This window comes from Myxocyprinus asiaticus, chromosome 26 (genome assembly GCF_019703515.2).
Source record: "Myxocyprinus asiaticus isolate MX2 ecotype Aquarium Trade chromosome 26, UBuf_Myxa_2, whole genome shotgun sequence".
Taxonomy (NCBI): Eukaryota; Metazoa; Chordata; class Actinopteri; order Cypriniformes; family Catostomidae; genus Myxocyprinus; species Myxocyprinus asiaticus.
The window spans coordinates 16,854,697-16,873,370 of NC_059369.1; the positions used below are offsets into that span (position 1 = coordinate 16,854,697).

The 18,674-nt window shown below is 41.7% G+C and overlaps 1 protein-coding gene and 1 long non-coding RNA gene across 6 annotated transcripts in view; both read left to right on the forward strand.

The window, feature by feature from the left end:
- Positions 1–18,674, forward strand: part of LOC127417294 (uncharacterized) — a 511,839-nt gene that overhangs the window by 445,785 nt on the left and 47,380 nt on the right. The window lies entirely within an intron of this gene.
- The window catches only part of LOC127417285 (thromboxane-A synthase-like), a 116,719-nt gene that overhangs the window by 64,951 nt on the left and 33,094 nt on the right, over positions 1–18,674 (forward strand). For all 5 annotated transcript variants that reach the window (XM_051657192.1, XM_051657194.1, XM_051657195.1 and 2 more), the window contains one exon: positions 16,747–16,835. In XM_051657192.1, coding sequence (XP_051513152.1) covers positions 16,747–16,835 — 89 coding nt within the window. The remainder of the gene's footprint in view (positions 1–16,746; positions 16,836–18,674) is intronic.

Here is an 18,674-nt window from a genome sequence, read left to right on the forward strand (position 1 = left end):
CACAAGCTTAATAGTAAAATAAAATCTTGGGGAGACCTAACCCACCTTTGTCAACTGGCCTGTGTAACCTATTAAAATGCATCCGAGGACGTTTACCATTCCAAATAAAGGATTTGGCTATACTATCAAATTGTTTAAAATAAATGAGGGGAACTTCAATGGGGAGAGACTGTAGTAAGTAGTTGAATTTTGAAATACAATTCATTTTTATTACATTAACCTTCCCAATCATAGACAAATGTAAATAAGCCCACTTGTCCAAATCACTCGAAAACCTTTTTATTTAAGGGTTAAAATTAACTCTAATTAAATCACTCAAACTTGATGGAAATAAAATGCCCAAATACTTAATGCCCTGTTTGGGCCACTGGAAGGCACCCGGCTGGAAAGCCGTTTCTGGGCAGTACGCTGTCAGAGCCAAAGCTTCGGATTTAGACCAATTGACTCTGTATCCTGAGAACTTAGAAAAGGAATTAATAATTCTGTGGAGTTCTAATGGTTCCACAAAATTTCTAATATCCTCATCAGCAGATGAAGATAGAATTCTTTAAAAGCATTATTTTTTTTTTTTTTTGTAATTAACATTTTTTATTAAATCATACAATAACAATGAAATTTACAATATATATATATATATATATATATAAAATCAACATTTAAATGCCACAACCCCCCCTCCCCGACCCCGCCCCCCCAAAAAACAACCCTGTGGTCAAACATAAGTAAATATATAGAAATAAAAATCAAACAGACACACATATATACATATATATATAAAAAAATATACATATATATATATATATATACACACACAAACATAAATACATACATACACACACATAATAATCATACTAACTATATTACACTACTCTCTCCACACCCCACCCGTGAGTCCTCCAAAAACTCCAAATACCTGCCCCATTTCCGTATAAACATATCCAACCACCCCATCTTCCCGATGACACCTCCTCATAAGCTGCCACCCTCCCCACCTCCGTGCACCACTCCGGATATGGGGACGCACCAGCTGACCTCCAACCCCTCAAAATAACCCGCCTGGCTATCATCAAACAGGTCAGAACCCAGTTCTCTATATGGCCATCCCCTAAATCGATGACCGCCCCATCGCCCAGAACACAAAGTCTGGAGAAAAACAAAACCCAAGTGTCCACCACGTCGCACACAAAATTCTGAACCTTCGACCAGAATTTCTGGATCTCGACACACCACCAAAAAACATGGGCCATGTCTCCATCCTCCGATTGGCATCTCCAGCAGGTGGGAGTGTCTTTAAAACCAAGCCTATACAGTCTAGAGGGGGTCCAATACAATCTATGCAAAATGTTGAATTGTATAAGACGCACCCTTGCATCTCTAGATGCAGACTTAACATTTTTAAGAATCTTAGCCCACACTCCTTCCTCCAATGCCAAGTTGAAATCTTTCTCCCATACTCTCTTGAGAGAAGTTAAGGCTCCATCCCCCATACTTTGAATTAACAGGGAGTAATACACTGATGCCTCATGACCTTTTCCAAAAGCCGCAATCATCTCTCCCAAAGCATCTGCCTCCTTAGGGGGGTGTGTGCTACTCCCAAAAATAGAACAAAGCAGGTGGTGCAGTTGTAAAGACCTATAAAACTGAGGTCTGGGGATCCCAAAATGTTAGACCAAGTTTTCAAACTATCTCAACACTCCACTTTCCACTTTTAGGTCACCAAGTGTAGCAACCCCCCTCACAATCCACTCTGGCCAGCAGAAAGGGGACTTGCCAGTACACAATCTTGGGTTCTGCCATATGCTCGAGGCAACATTTAAATAAGTGTCCAATTTAAACAATCTGGACCCTTTAGTCCATATCGAGTGTAAATGCAAAATAACGGCGTGTAACTTAACTTTTCCGATTAGTTTGATAGAGATGATTTGTAATGGCGAAATAGGGGCAAGAAATGCCTGTTCAATAACAAACCAGGGAGGGGCTCTCTCAGGTGGAAGTGACCAATGAGCCAAATGTCTGAGACTGAATGCATAGTAATAAAACAAAATCTTGGGTAGGCCTAGCCCTCCTTTGTCAATTGGCCTGTGTAACTTATTAAAATGCAATCTGGGACGTTTACCATTCCAAATGAAGGACTTCGCTATGCTATCAAATTGCTTGAAATAAGAGAGGGGGACATCTACAGGGAGAGATTGTAGCAGGTAGTTAAATTTTGGAATACAATTAATTTTAATAACATTAACCTTCCCAATCATCGATAAATGTAATGAAGCCCACCAGCCCACATCGCTCGAAAATCTTTTTATTAAAGGGTCAAAATTAACACTAACTAAATCGGACAAATTTGCTGGGAATAAAATCCCCAAATACTTAATGCCCTGTTTGGGCCACTGGAAGGCACCCGGCTGGAAATCCGTTACTGGACAGTACACTGTCAGAGCCAAAGCTTCGGATTTAGACCAATTGACTTTGTATCCTGAGTTAATTAATAATTCTGTGGAGGCAAGGTATAGATCTAGTAGATTCAGAGAAAAATAATAAAATATCATCTGCATAAAGCAGAAGCTTATGCACCACACTTCCCGCCACCACCCCTGGAAAATCATCCTCCTTTCTTATCGCGGCTGCTAATTGTTCCAGGGCAAGACAGAACAATAATGGGGAAAGAGGGCAGCCCTGCCGAGTGCCCCTATTCAGAGTAAAATAATCTGAAATTAATCCATTTGTTTGTACCATTGCTACAGGGTGTCTATAAAGTAACTTAATCCAACAATAAATGTACTCCCGAACCCATACATTTCCAAAATCTTAAAAAGATAATCCCATTCTACCATATCAAATGCCATTTCGGCATCAAGTGAGATGGTAGCGACTGGAGACTGATCATTCGCTGACCACATGATATTGATGAGACGCCTGATGTTATCAGAAGAGCTACGGCCCCGAATAAACCCCACCTGATCTATATGTATAAGAGATGTCATAACTTTACTTAATTGATTAGCCAAAATTTTTGACAACATTTTTACATCTAGTTGGATCAGGGAGATTGGACTGTAACTTTTACACTCGCTTGGATCTTTGTTCTTTTTAAGAATCAAACTGATCCGGGCTTGTGTCATGGTTGGAGGAAGCTTTCTGTTCTTTAATGATTCAGTATAAACTTCTAACAAAATTGGAGCCAGTTCTGTAGCATAGGATCTAGAAAATTCTGTGGCAAAACCATCTGGACCTGGAGCCTTGCCAGTAGGTAAGGACTTAATTACCTCGTCAATCTCCTCCAAGGTTATCACAGAATCAAGAGAATTTTTTGCTCAATCGTCAGTTTAGGAAGATCTAATGGTTCCACAAAGTTTCTAATATCTTCATCAGTAGACAAAGACGTGGAACTATAAAGATCAAGATAGAACTCTTTAAAGACATTATTAATATCAATGGCTGAGGTAAAATGTCACCACCAGCAGATTTCACTGAGGGAATGGTAGAAAAATACTCTCTCTGCTTTATATATCTAGCCAAAAGCTTCCCTGCTTTGTCCCCCGACTCAACGTATGAATGTCCTGCCCTGAATAACAAAACTCCACCTTCGGCAACAAAATAGTATTATATCTGTATTTCAATCAGGGCAAATTCTCTTGAGGCCATCAGATGACATTTGGCTCTTCAGCTCTGCCTCTGTACTTTTAATATTCCCTTCCAACTCCACAAGTTCTCGTGTTTTGGATTTTTTGATGAATGAGGCATACTGTATGATCTTACCCCTAAGAACCACCTTAAGTGCCTCCCAAGCCACACCCACAGAGGATACTGAGGACCAGTTGGTCTCCATATAATCATTGATTTCAGCCTTTAACATTTGTTGGAAATCAGGATTTTGTAAAAGGGATACATTAAAGCGCCAACTATATGATTTCTTTTTCTCCATATGTGGCAACACCTCTAAACTCACAAGGGCATGATCTGAGACTAAGATTTTCCAATTGAACAATCAACAACAGATGAAATGAGGGACTTTGATATAAAAAAAAAAAAAAAAATCTATTCTAGAATAAATCTTATGGACTGATGAAAAAATGTATAGTCCCTACCAGATGGGTTTAGAAGTCCAAGATTTTTACACATCCTGTGAAGCGTCAGTGTTGCTCTAGGGAGCTTACACACTTTTGCTTCACTATGATCAAGGACTGAATCCATCAACAGATTAATGTCTCCTCCCAGTATTATATCATGTGGGGTGCCAACAGCTTGCAACATCCCTTCAAGATCTATAAAAAAGCCCTGATCATCAGTGTTATATGTGTAAATATTAGCCAGAATCAACCTTTGCCCCTGAATTTCTGCTAAAACAATAATGACTCCTTCAATTTATCTTTAATCTATTTGAGACATTTGAATTATAAATGTTTACTTATCAGCGTAATGACCCCCTGCTTTTACTTGAGCCAGCACTAAAGAAAACATGTCCACCCCATATCTTCTCAAACTTTTCAGCTTCCTGTGGGGAAAGATGCGTTTCTTGAAGAAACACTATATCATATTTATAAAAGAAATAACCTTCCTTCTTTTTATGGGGTGTCCCAACCCATTCACATTCCACGTGGAGAGAGACAGTCCACTGATATTAACATTTGACATTTTGAGATATGAGAAAAACTAGATTGTGTGTCAAAAATACAATTATAAAGACCACATTCCAACAGTGCAACAGTCAAACCACGAACTTCCCCCCAAACCAAACAAACAGAAAAAAGAAAAACGTGCGCATTAACCCCATGCATGAAAGCGCCAAGTGGCGTCCATCCCTCTAAACTCGAACAGTGCATGTACGCCTACGAGAGCCCCCGCTACAGCTTTGCCGTTGGATTGCTCAAGTCTGGTGTTTCTATAAAAATTTTGTGAGACAGAATTACATAACAGAAAATAATCTATAAAACAAACTCCAGCCAGTAGGCAGAATAAACACAAAGAACGTGTAGATTCGTTCACAAAACTGTCCCGAAGTTGTGTTCCTCCACAAAACAAGCTCCAGCTGCTAGTGGAACCAGCACAAAAAAAAAAAGTTCCGTTCAGTTTCCTCGGACAGTCAAATGAGTGTTCAGTGAGCCGGCTGTTCATGAGTGCAGCAAATGACCTAATCCTTACAGTGTCCTGCAAAAAATACTCCACAAAACAAACTCCAGCCAATTGGAGACATAAACACAAGGAACGTGCAGATTCATTCACAACCGTCCCTACAGCCGCTAGGCGGAACCAGCACAAAAAGTAACAAAACAGGCGCCCAGTTTCCTCGGATGGTCAAGTGAATGTTCAGTGAGTCAGGTCCACTAGGCTGCAAAGCGAGCGCCACACAGTGACTCACTCATTCCATGGGTTTTTTGAAGGATATCACATATTGGGGACAAGTAAACACTCTACGGCCATCCTTAGCATCTATTCTCAACCTGGCTGGGAATTTCAGTGCAAAGCGACCCTCCGTCGATGCAAAAGTTTCTTGGAGTGTTATATCACAAAACAGACTCCAGCTGCTAGGTGGAACCATCACAGAATGAAACAAAAAAGGCGCCTAGCTTCCTCGGACGGTCAAGTGAATGTTCAGTGAGTCAAGCTCACTTGGCTGCAATGTGAGAAACACATCATGACTTCCTCAGTCCATTGATTTTATGAAAGACATCGCTTGTTGTGGGCATGCAAATATTTTGTGGCCATCCTTAATATCTATTCTCAATTTGGCAGGAAACATCAGTGCAAAAGTGACCTTCCGTTGGTGTAAGAGTTTCTTGCATTCCTTGAATCGATCACGTTTCACTCTTGTCGAATTCGCAAAGTATGGGAACAAGAAAATGTTGTGGTTCTTCCAAGAAAGCCTTCCTTTACTCCTCGCTTCGCATAACATGAGATCTTTATCGGATGATCTCAGAAATTTGGCCAGAATTGATCGGGGCCTGTCTCCTTCCGTGGATCTCCAAGCTGAAACTCTGTGAGCTCGCTCGATTTCCAGCTTATGGCATGTTATGTTGAGCAGACTCGGGAAGAGCTTGTTTAGGAATTTTACCATATCTCTTCTCATGCTCAGGAATTCCAACAGTTCTGAGGTAGTTTCGCCGATTACTATTCTCAAAGTCTTCCAGCTTTTCCCAAACGCGTTCCAAATCTATTTTGGTTGCTAGCAGATTAGCAACTAATTCCCTCTCCGATGACTCCAGATAATCGATCTGTTTCTTGACGTCCCCGATTCTTGTAACCAGAGAATTTTGTCTCCATCGCAGTGATCAATCGACGTATTACAGCAAGATCCTCCAAGTCCGCCATGACCTTTGCCAGCATTACAGATATGCTGGAAAGTTGACATTGAATCTCTCCTGCCACACCATCCAAACTGAGTCATTGGTCTGCAGCCCTGTCTGGGGTATCAGCTTGAGCACGTAAGTGTCTTTTAATATCTCTAGAGCCTGAGGATTTTGAATTCTTTGACACGTTGACTTCATAGAACAGTTATGTAGCAGGGTTTATCGAATCTCACTGGTTTAAGACACAAAAAGAATGAAAAACCAGCAAAGTGCGCAGAGCTCGTCGTTCAAACGTCCTACCCCCGCATGGCGCCATGTGACCCCAGACATCACTGTCTTAAAAAGCGTCATTCATCTGTAATGTATATCATGAACATGGGCTTGGGATAACTTTAGTAAACCTTTGTTAGTCAACACCACTCGCCGCTCCACAGATGCAAGTTAAAACTTTACTATGCAAAGCAGAAGCCCTACAACAACACTGTCCAGAAGCGCTGCTGACTTCTCTGGGCTCGTTCTCATCTTAGATGGAAGTAGAACAGTGGAACCATGTTGTTTTGGTCTGATGAGTCCACATTTCAAAAAGTTTTTGAAAAACACAGCCGTCATGTTATCCGGGCCAAAGAGAAAAAGGGCCATCCAAGCTGTTATTAGCTTCAGGTCCAAAAGCCAGTGTCTGTATGGTCCAGGGGTGTGTCAGTGCCCATGGCATGGGTAACTCGCACATCTGTGAGAACACCATGAATGCAGACAGATATGTAAAACTTTTGGAGCAACATATACTGCCATTCAGCACCGTCTTTTCCAGGGACGTCCTGGAATTTTCAGCAGGACAACTACAAACCACATACTGCCTAGATTACAGGGGCATGGCTGTGTAAGCAGAGAGTGTGGGTGCTAGATTGGCCTGCCTGCAGTCCTGACCTGTCTCCAATTGAGAATGTGTGGTGCATTATGAAGCATACCATCCAGCAATGAAGATCCCATACAATTGTGCAGCTAAAGACCTACATAATGGATGAATGGGAACATTCCACTTTCTAAACTTAACAAACTTGTGTCTTCAGTGCCCAAATGCTAGTGTTATTAGAAGAAATGGTGATGTATCACAGTAGTAAACATTCGACTGTCCCAACTTTTTTGGAGCGTGTTGCAATCCTTTGATTTTAAATTACTGTACATTTAAAAAAAACAAACAAAAAAAACAATGAAATTCATAGGGTAAAACATCATATAATGTGTAGTTGTAGAGCTTTCAATATAGCAAAGGGTGATTATAATTTACAAATCACTCATTTTTGTTTTTATTAGCATTTTTAATACTGTCCCAACATTTTTGGAATTGGGGTTGTATTAGACATTTAACTATTATGTTTATTAAGCAGTTAACCCAACCTTACCCTAACCCTAAACAGACTACCCATACAATCAGAGAGAAATGATTAGATGTAAGCCTCTAAAACAAAGAAATAAATCAGAAAGTGAATGGAAAGGAGAGGGCAGTAAAGAGGTGCTGTAGTCAGACGAACTGACAGAGGAGAGAGAGATGAGGTCGCAGTGTCTTGTCTGCGGTAAACCCTGAAAAATGAGTGCAGCACACCTCTTTTGGAGAAGAGAAGCACAGTCGACTCTTCAAATTACATCACTGATGACAAAAGATAGACTGACAGAGATGAATCTGTCTGCTGAAAATTTACGACTGGCCAGAATGGGATTGTTGAGTTGTGATTGGGTGGTCTTTGATGACAGCAGTTAATTGCTGTTCGTCCTCTTGGGTAATGTGTTTTGAAGTACCACTCATCAGATCTTACATCACAGAGCAGGATCGATTCTTATTCTAAGTTTCCCATGTCTCATGTGACTGCTTTTTAATGCTGAATGATTGAATAGGATTAAATACAGTAAGTCATGTTAAAAGAGTCCTTTTATAAATTATGTTGTCAATGTTGATTTTTCCATTGAAAATATATTTTAGACTTGAGCATAATCTGTGTCTTGGAAGCCTTTATGAGTTTGTGTCCTCCTTTTAGCGTTGCCAAGAATAGAAGATGATTTCATCTCCTAAAAAAGAAAGAATCAGCTTTTGGGATATGTGAACAGTCCAAAATATTGGCATTTTTTCTGAATTTTGGGACCCACATTATATTAGGTGTCTTTAACTACTACATACTTAAGCATTTTATACAATGTACTTATTGTGTACATATGTGTTCTTGCATTGTACTTACATTTAAAGTACCTGCATTTAATTACATCTGTGATAGTTACACTGTTAATCTTACCCCTAACCCTAAATCTAGCCTTACCCCAACCCTTAAACCTAACCCCTAAACCTACCTGTACCTCAACCACAGTAGCAGCAAATGTGAATCTTGTAAGAATTTTGCATAACAACATGTAATTTCACAATAAATACATTGAACTGTATGTATTTTAATGTTAGTACATAGTATTTAAAGACACCTAATATAAAGTGGGACCGAATTTTGGAATGCAGCATGTCTTCCAAAACATTGCAGAAATTAAAGGTCTTTTGTATACACATTTGTATTTCTTTGCTTGAGTGAACCAAAACAAAAAGGCTTACTTAAATACAGAATAAATATTTACATTAATGAATTACACACTGGAAATGTAATTACTTATTTGACAGCTAATTACATACATAAATCAAAACCAAAGAAATATCAAATCAAAAGTCATAATTTCCTCGATGTAATCAGTGGAAATAAATATGAAGTGTTGTGTTGACATTCAGCTGTCGGTTGATAGTCAGATGCCAGTATGTTATTAAGAGAAGTATAAAATGTGATTCCAGACTGAGGCCAATAAAGTGCAGTGCTGATATATGTATCGTGAGTGATCAAGAGTTCAAAAGTCTGATTGCTTGGGGGAAGAAGCTGTCATAAAGTCGGCTGGTGCCCATGGCTCGGTTGGCTGGAGTCTCTGATGATCCTCCGAGCTTTTTTCACACCGCCTGGTATAGATGTCCTGGAGGGAGGGAAGCTCACTTCCGATGATGTGTCTGGCAGTTCGCACCACCCTTTGCAGGGCTTTGCGGTTGAGGGCGGTGCTGTTGCCGTACCAGGCAGTGATGCAGCCAGTCAGGATGCTCTCTACAGTGCTGGTGTAGAACCGTGTGAGGATGTGGTGGTTCATTCCATACTTCCTCAGCCATCTCAGGAAGAAGCAGCACTGGTGAGCCTTCTTCACAATGGCCTCAGTGTGGACGGACCATGTGAGTTCCTCAGTGATGTGGACACGGAGGAACTTGAAGCTGCTGACTCTCTCCACCGGTGCTCCATTGATGGTGATGGGGCTGTGTTCTTTATCTTTTCTCCTGAAGTCCACCACAAGCTCCTTTGTCTTGCTGACGTTGAGGGAGAGGTTGTGCTCCTGACACCAGTGTGTCAGAGTGTGCACCTCCTCTCTGTAGGCTGTTTCATCATTGTCAGTGATTAGACCTACCACCGTCGTATCATCAGCAAACTTAATGATGGCATTGGAGCTGTGTGTCGCCACACAGTCATGTGTGTACAGGGAATACAGGAGTGGGCTGAGAACACAACCCTGTGGGGCTCCAGTGTTGAGGGTCAGTGATGAGATGTTGCTACCCATTCTAACCACCTGGTGTCTGCTTGACAGGAAGTCCAGGATCCAGCTGCACAGCGAGCTGTTTAATCCCAGAGCCCGGAGTTTCACATCAAGCTTGGAGGGCACTATGGTGTTGAATGCTGAGCTGTAGTCTACAAACAGCATTCTCACATATATGTTCCTGTTTTCCAGGTGGGAGAGAGCAGTGTGTAGTATAGATGTAACGGCATCATCAGTGGAGCGGTTGTTGCGGTAAGCAAACTGCAGTGAGTCCAGTGAGGCAGGCAGCACAGAGCAGATGTAATCTCTGATTAGCCTCTTAAAGCAGTGGTGGCTCAGCGGTTAAGGCTCTGGGTTACTGATCAGAAGGTCGGGGGTTCAAGCCCCAGCACTGCCGAGATGCCACTGTTGGGCCTTTGAGCAAGGCCCTTGACCCTATCTGCTCCAGGGGTGCTGTAACATGGCTGACCCTGCACTCTGACCCCAGCTTAGCTGGGATATGTGAAAAAAAAAGAATTTCACTGTATATGTGCAAATGTATAATGTGTGATAAATAAATAAAATTATAATTATTAAAATTATAATTATAAAGCATTTGCTGATGATGGGGGTCAGAGCAACAGGATGCCAGTCATTTAAGCAAGTGATTTTGGATTGCTTTGGTACCTGCACAATTTTTGACGTTTTAAAGAATGTGGGGACCACAGACAAGGAGAGGGAAAGGTTGAAAATATCGGTAAAAACACCAGCCAGTTGGTTCGCGCATGCTCTGATGATGTGGCCCGGAATGCCGTCTGGATCCACGGCTTTATGGATATTCACCCGCTGAAAGGATTGGGTTACATCCGCTACAGAGACGGAGAGTGAACTAACCTCTGTAGCTTCGGCCACGGGAGCACTCTCCACGAGGGTGGTGTTATTTCCCTCGAAATGAGCATAAAATGTGTTTAGCTCATCCGGGAGAGAGGCAGCGGTGTTCACGGTGGAGTTTTTATTCACTCTGAAGTCCATGATGATATTAATTCCCTGCCACATGCTTCTAGAGTCGGTGGTGTTGAACTGCTCTTACATACAGTATCAAATACATACAGTACACAAATACATACAGTATCGGTTAAAATTTTGAACACACTTACTATACTTATTCTTTATTATTACAATTTTCTACATTTTAGAAGAAAAGTCATCAAAACTATTACAAATACATTTGAAAGTATGGGAATTATGTAGTTATCAAAAAAGTTAAACAAATCAAAACTATCTTATATTTTAGCTTCTTCAAAGTAGCCAGTCCTTGCCTGGATTACAGCTTGGTCAAATCAAAGCACGGTCCATGGGATGCTTTTTAATAAACCATGTTAAATGAGTTCTCATGTATGCTGCTGGGCATTTGTTGGCTGCTTTTCCTTTACTATCTGGTCCAACTCATTCATTAAAAAAAGAAAAAAGGATTAACTAAAATACACAGTTACAAAACTAATTTCAAGGATTTAAGCATAAGCCTTGAGAGCAAAATGTCAAAAAATCATGAGAAACATAACTTCAGTCAAGTGTGTCCACATTTTTTACTGGTAGTGTATGTGGATACCAATTTTTTATTTTATTTCAACAATATTGCATTCTAGATGCAAATATTGCATCTCTAGTGCAATATTGTTACAGAAATATTGCATTTGAAAAAATAAAAATGTAAGAGTGCTACCATTATTGGCCACAACCCTGTGCAAGTATTTGCCAGTGAACCAGCATGCATTAAACATGTCATTTCTCTTGTAAAGCTTGGATGGTAAACATGTCCATCATGAATCTCAGAGGTGTGTGCTGTAAAAAAAAAAAAAGTGGGTGGGGGATCACTTACATACCACAGAATACCCATAACTCTGGAGTGACATTCACCCAAGCTATATTCAACATGGTGTGACATCATGCAGGAGCTATCCACACACACACTCTATCCTTTGTTTCTGAACACAGTGTTGGGGAGAAATTCTGCACAGTGGCAAAGACGCAAACTTCTAATGAGCTTGTAAACATCTTTACAGTGCATGATAATCCAAGCCTCTGAGCTGCTTCTTAAAGCATGTCCATTAATTTAATTACAGTAAACAGAACTGTTGTGCTTGCACTTTTAAACCCACAGTATAGCCTGACGCTTTTCAAACACTCGATGCATTCCACTATTAAATATTAGCTGCCTCTGGCCAAGGATTTTTTGTGAAATCAAATCGGGTTCAAAATTTAGCTTGCTTGAATGTTTAATGTATAACCAATCCCCAAGTTGTGTACATTTATAAATGTTTGTGCAAATGTGTAGGCATGCACTTGCTGCCTGTATTGATTTTCATTAGCCACAGTGTAGCGGCAGAAAGAGACAGAGGACACTGCTCCTGTCGTCCTCCATCAGCCTCTCCAGTCATCTTCTTCTGTCTGCCTGCACGTAGTCACTATGCCTCAACAAACATATGCACACACACACCTGTTCATCTTATTTTACTACAAAGGAAAGCCTCACAGAGGTATAATTTGTTCCAATAAAACTTAGATATCACTTGACCCACTGGTGAATACAGAATGATGAACATTGTGTTGAATGATGAACATTTCTCTCTGATTGTATGGGTAGTCTGTTTAGGGTTAGGGTAAGGTTGGGTTAACTGCTTAATAAACATAATAGTTAAATGTCTAATACAACCCCAATTCCAAAAATGTTGGGACAGTATTAAAAATGCTAATAAAAACAAAAATGAGTAATTTGTAAATTATAATCACCCTTTGCTATATTGAAAGGAGGAAGTGAGGGCCGGGTATAATGTCTTTTCAGTGTAACACAAAACGGTTTGCTTTTCATCACAACATAAACACACGCAGGAACATACAAGGCTTTGTGCGTCTCTCTCACTCCTCCAGCGGTCTGGACTGCCCTTTTAACCCCTTCCAGCTCTCACTGCAAGACAAAACAGCTGTCAATCCTTACCACTCTTCCTCTCCCGGCCTCGCTCTCCACAGACGTCGCTCGGCTACGCCCACATCACCACATACCCCCATTGGCCGACTCAGGCCGGGGAGCCATCCGGCCTGTCACTTAGAGGAAATCTGCAACAGCCATCTGCGCCCCCGTCCTGTGGACCACCTCAAACTTAAAAGGCTGGAGAGCCAAATACTAATGGGTGATCCACGCGTTGGCGGTCTTCATGCGATGGAGCCACTGGAGCGGGGCATGGTCTGAACGGAGGACGAAAACATGCCCCAACAGATAGTACCAGAGGGTGAAGACGGCCCACTTAATGGCCAAACATTCCTCCTCTATTGTGCTGTACTTAGTCTCCCTCAGTGAGAGTTTGCGACTAATGTACAGCATGGGGCGCTCCTCCACGTCTGGGACAGTACTGCTCCCAACCCCTGTCCAATGCATCGATCTGCAATATAAAAGGGAGAGAGAAGTCAGGAGAGTGCAATAACGGCCCGCCGCCAAGTGCAGCTCTCACCTGTCTCAAAGCATGCTGGCACGGCTCCGTCCACTGGACCGGATCTGGTGCCCCCTTTTTAGTAAGATCAGTCAGCGGGCTGGTGACAGTCGAATAATTAGGCACAAACCTGCGATAATAGCCAGCCAGCCCCAGGAACTGTTTCGCCTCCTTTTTGGTCTTGGGTCTTGACCAGGCTGCAATCGCTGCGGTCTTATCAATTTGGGGCCGCACCTGCCCATGACCCAAGTGGAAGCCCAGATACCATAATTCCACCCACCCAAATGCGCACTTCGTTTGGTTTGCCATGAGTCCTGCACATCTCAACAACCTCAGGACAGCCCTCAGATGCTGCAGGTGCCGCTGCCAGTCATTACTGTAAATAATGATGTCGTCGAGATCTGAGGATTTGGTCCATGAGCCACTGAAATGTAGCTGGGGCCCCAAACAAACTGAACGGAAGTGTCACAAAATGGTGTAATCTAACCGGTGTGGAAAATGCCATCTTTTCACGGGACATGGGAGTTAAGGGGATCTGCCAATATCCCTTCGTTAAATCCAGTGTTGAATAAAAGGGAGCCGCACCTAACCGATCGAACAGCTCATCAATCCGAGGCATCGGGTACGCATCAAATTTAGACACCGCATTGACTTTTCTATAATCCACACAGAACCGGACTGCACCGTCGCTCTTCGGAACCAAAACCACCAGGCTGGCCCAGTCACTGTGGGATTCTTCTATTACCCCCATATCGAGTATGGCCTTTAATTCTTCCCAAACCACTTTTTTTTGTGCTTGGGTAATCAGTAGGGATGACTACGTACTACTACCGCTGGGGTCATCTCGATATGGTACTCAATGTGATTCGTACGACCGGGAAGAGGCGAGAACACATCGGAGAATTCTCCTTGCAACCTCCGTGATATGGGATGGTGAGAGGTGGTCTCCACAAGTGACTCGATCGGTGACTTTTAAGTTCACCTCCGGTCCAAGCTCCTCCCTCTCCGGAACCACCATCGACAAAGTCACGGGAACTGCCTCTCTCCACGGTTTTAAGAGGTTGAGGTGGTAAATCTGACGTGCTCCTCCTCTATCCGTTAGTTTCACCTCATAATCGATTTCCCCAACTCACCGTGTGACCTCAAAGGGTCCTTGCCACTTGGCGAGTAATTTAGAGCTCGATGTGGGGAGAAATACAAGGACTTTATCTCCCGGTGTAAATTCCCGTAGCCGAGTACCGCTATTATACAGCCGGCTTTGACATTCTTGAGCCTAGAGCAAATTCTCATGTGATAATTGCCCCAGTGTGTGGAGTTCTGCTCTTAGGTCAAGAATGTTTTGAACTTCGTTTTTGCTGTTTGAAGATCCCTCCTCCCAATTTTCCCGTAGGACGTAGAGCATGCCACACGCCCATACAATAATTAAAATGGGGAGAACCCCATGGAGGCATGCGGGACCTCTCGTGCTGCAAATAATAAGGGCTCGAGTCACTTGTCCCAATTTTAAGCATATTCGTGCACAAACTTACAAATCATATTCTTTAGGGTCTGATTAAATTGTTCGACCAAGCCATCCGTTTGGGGGTGGTAAACGCTGGTCCGAATCGATTTAATCCCCAATAATTTGTACAGTTCGCGTAGTGTACGTTACATAAACGTAGTGCCCTGATCAGTGAGGATTTCTTTCGGAATCCCCACTTGGGAGATAATTCTGAAGAGTGCCTCCGCAACGCTTCGCGCTGAAATGTTGCGCAGAGGCACTGCTTCTGGATATTGCGTTGCATAGTCCACCAGAACCAATACAAAACGATGTCTGCGTGCCATCCGCTCTAATGGCCTGACAAGGTCCATAGCATTTCTTTTGAAGGGGACCTCAATTAATGCACAAAGAATGTGAATCGCCAAAAACAATATAAGAATAAAAGTGAAAGTGGGGATTTATAATAACGATATGGACTTAGATATTTATCTGTTTCTCACCCACACCTATCATATTGCTTCTGATGACATGGATTTAACCACTGGAGTTGAACTATCCCTTTAAGTTGAATCTTCAGAGCACTTCATGTGACCTATTAACCTATGCATGGCTTACTTATAGTTCTTTCTGCATATTAAGCAGGGATAGGAGAAAGTATTTTAATATCGGAAGAAGTTACACACTCACTTCAGTCTGAAGCCTGGACCAGCACTGAAATGCATGGCAGTGGAAGCCAGTCTTTTCTCCAGGGTAACTAAATGACATAATTGAAGATGTGAAGTTGATCAGTTTCCTAATTAAAAGCTGAATTGATCTAATTGGCTTCTCAGCAGACAGTAGCCTGCCCTGGACAGAACACTCTGTACATTGCTTCTTTTCCTTTTCTTTCTACTATTCCTTCATATATACCTCTTCCTCTGTGGCTCCCTGCTCTTAAGCAGACTATATCTCTTTCTTACTCTGGCTCTCTCCTCTTGAGCCGACGGAATCAATAGGTCTCATAAGAGCTGCTGGCTTATCACGGCTGCAGTCATGGGTGCCAGAGATGAGAGCCAGAGCCCTGAACACAGAGCCTGGACAATCTATCACCTCACAGAGATAGAGAGGAAGCGAAAAGAGATGGCAGGTGTGAAACAGGACAGTTTCCAGAATCTTGTGTCTAGAGGAGCTTAATCTATCTCGAGCCCTTTGTGTCATCTCTGGTCCTCTCCTCCCGAATGAATGGACCAAGCGAACACAGGCTGAGCTGCGGAGTGTTTTGTAACAAAAAAGTATTTAATTGAAAAGGAACATGTTTTGTGTCAATATAAAATTTACCTCTGTGACTTAATCGTGTCCAATTACACTAGCAAAAATAACAATGTATGATTTGGGGCAGTTACCAGCCCAAAGTAGTTTTGTAATATGGTAATAATTCCATTATATGGTATATTTCAAAGTAATGTAGTATTAAATATATGATACTATCTCTCTACCATTGTACTTTTTTGAAAGAGTACACTGAACAGTATTTGCTCTGTGGCAAGCTACAACAAACAGTGTTTTTTCTTCATTCATGTTTTTTTAAACACATATATATATATATATTTAGTAATAATATCAAGCTCTTATCCTGTTGGTCATGGTATCTGGAAACAAACAGGTGTGAATGGGCTTGCCTCACGGCTGTCTCACATGTGCTCTTCAGGACGGTTGTGAGAAAAATTAATTATATATTTGTATCCAACCAAATCTGCGCACACAAACTATTTTAATTATTTGTTCTGTGTGATTGTGGTCCTTTAGAGGAAAGTATGAACAACAGACAGCAAATCAGTCATTTTCTGTTATCTGCTTTGTGGTAATTTGCTGTAATCTAACTCTACATTGGTTTGTTGTGTTTACTGATGTTGATGTCTTTGTGGGCACATTACTCGTTTTGCAGATGGTTCCTCTCATCAACACAGCAACAGAGACATTACTGAGAAACCTGAAGACCCATGCCAAGTCTGGTGACAGCTTTGACATCCACAAGTATGGATTTCTTTGCCTGAAATACAGTAAATGATATAGAAAATAAAAAATAGACATTTTGTTCAAAATTAACATAAAAGGTATTTGGACACTTTCTGGTTGTCAAATGTTAGTGGAACATGTGTGAACTTGAACGGAACTGACTTCATACATCATCTTGGTACCAGTTGGTTAAAAGTCATTGCAAAAATGGGCTCAGAGTTAGTTTTGGGAAAAGGTCTAGCCTCATTTGTTTGCAGATGCCACTCTGAGATTGTGATCCAATGTTAAAGGGATAGTTCACTAAAAAATTTAAATTCTCTCATTATTTACTCACCCACATGCCATCCAAGATGTGTATGACTTTCATTCTTCTGCAGAACACAAGTTATGATTTTTAGAAGAATATTTCAGGTCTGTAGGTACATACAGTGGTTTGAAAAAGTGTTTGCCCCCTTCCTGATTTCTTATTTTTTTGCATGTTTGTCACACTTAAATGTTTCAGATCATCAAACAAGTTTAAATATTAGTCAAAGATAACACAAGTAAACACAAAATGCAGTTTTTAAATGAAGGTTGTTATTATTAAGGGAAAACAAAATCCAAACCTACATGGCCCTGTGTGAAAAAGTGATTGCCCCCTAAACCTAATAACTGGTTGGGCCACCCTTAGCAGCAACAACTGCAATCAAGTGTTTGCAGTAACTTGCAATGAGTCTTTTACAGCGCTGTGGAGGAATTTTGGCCCACTCATCTTTGCAGAATTGTTGTAATTCAGCCACATTATAGGGTTTTCGAGCATGAACTGCCTTTTTAAGGTCATGCCACAGCATCTCAATAGGATTCAGGTCAGGACTTTGACTAGGCCACTCCAAAGTCTTCATTTTGTTTTTCTTCAGCCATTCAGAGGTGGACTTGCTGGTGTGTTTTGGATCATTGTCCTGCTGCAGAACCCAAGTTCGCTTCAGCTTGAGGTCACGAACAGATGGCCGGACATTCTCCTTCAGGATTTTTTGGTAGACAGCTGAATTCATGGTTCCATTTATCACAGCAAGTCTTCCAGGTCCTGAAGCAGCAAAAAAGCCCCAGACCATCACACTACCACCACCATATTTTACTGTTAGTATGATGTTTTTTTTCTGAAATGCGGTGTTACTTTTACGCCAGATGTAATGGGACACACACCTTCCAAAAAGTTCAACTTTTGTCTCGTCAGTCCACAGAGTATTTTCCCAAAAGTCTTGGGGATCATCAAAATGTTTTCTGGCAAAATGAGACGAGCCTTAATGTTCTTTTTGCTCAGCAGTGGTTTTCGTCTTGGAACTCTGCCATGCAGAGTTTTTGCCCAGTCTCTTTCTTATGGTGGAGTCATGAACACTGACCTTAACTGAGGCAAGTGAGGCCTGCAGTTCTTTGGATGTTGTTGTGGGGTCTTTTGTGACCTCTTGGATGAGTCGTCGCTGCGCTCTTGGGGTAATTTTGGTCGGCCGGCCACTCCTGGGAAGGTTCACCACTGTTCCATGTTTTCACCATTTGTGGATAATGGCTCTCACTGTGGTTCTCTGGATCCCAAAGCTTTAGAAATGGCTTTATAACCTTTTCCAGACTGTTAGATCTCAATTACTTTCTTTCTCATTTGTTCCTGAATTTCTGTGGATCTCGGCATGATGTCTAGCTTTTGAAGATCTTTTGGTCTACTTCACTTTGTCAGGCAGGTCCTATTTAAGTGATTTCTTGATTGAGAACAGGTGTGGCAGTAATCAGGCCTGGGTGTGGCTAGAGAAATTGAACTCAGGTGTGATAAACCACAGTTAAGTTATGTTTTAACAGGTGGGGCAAACACTTTTTCACACAGGGCCA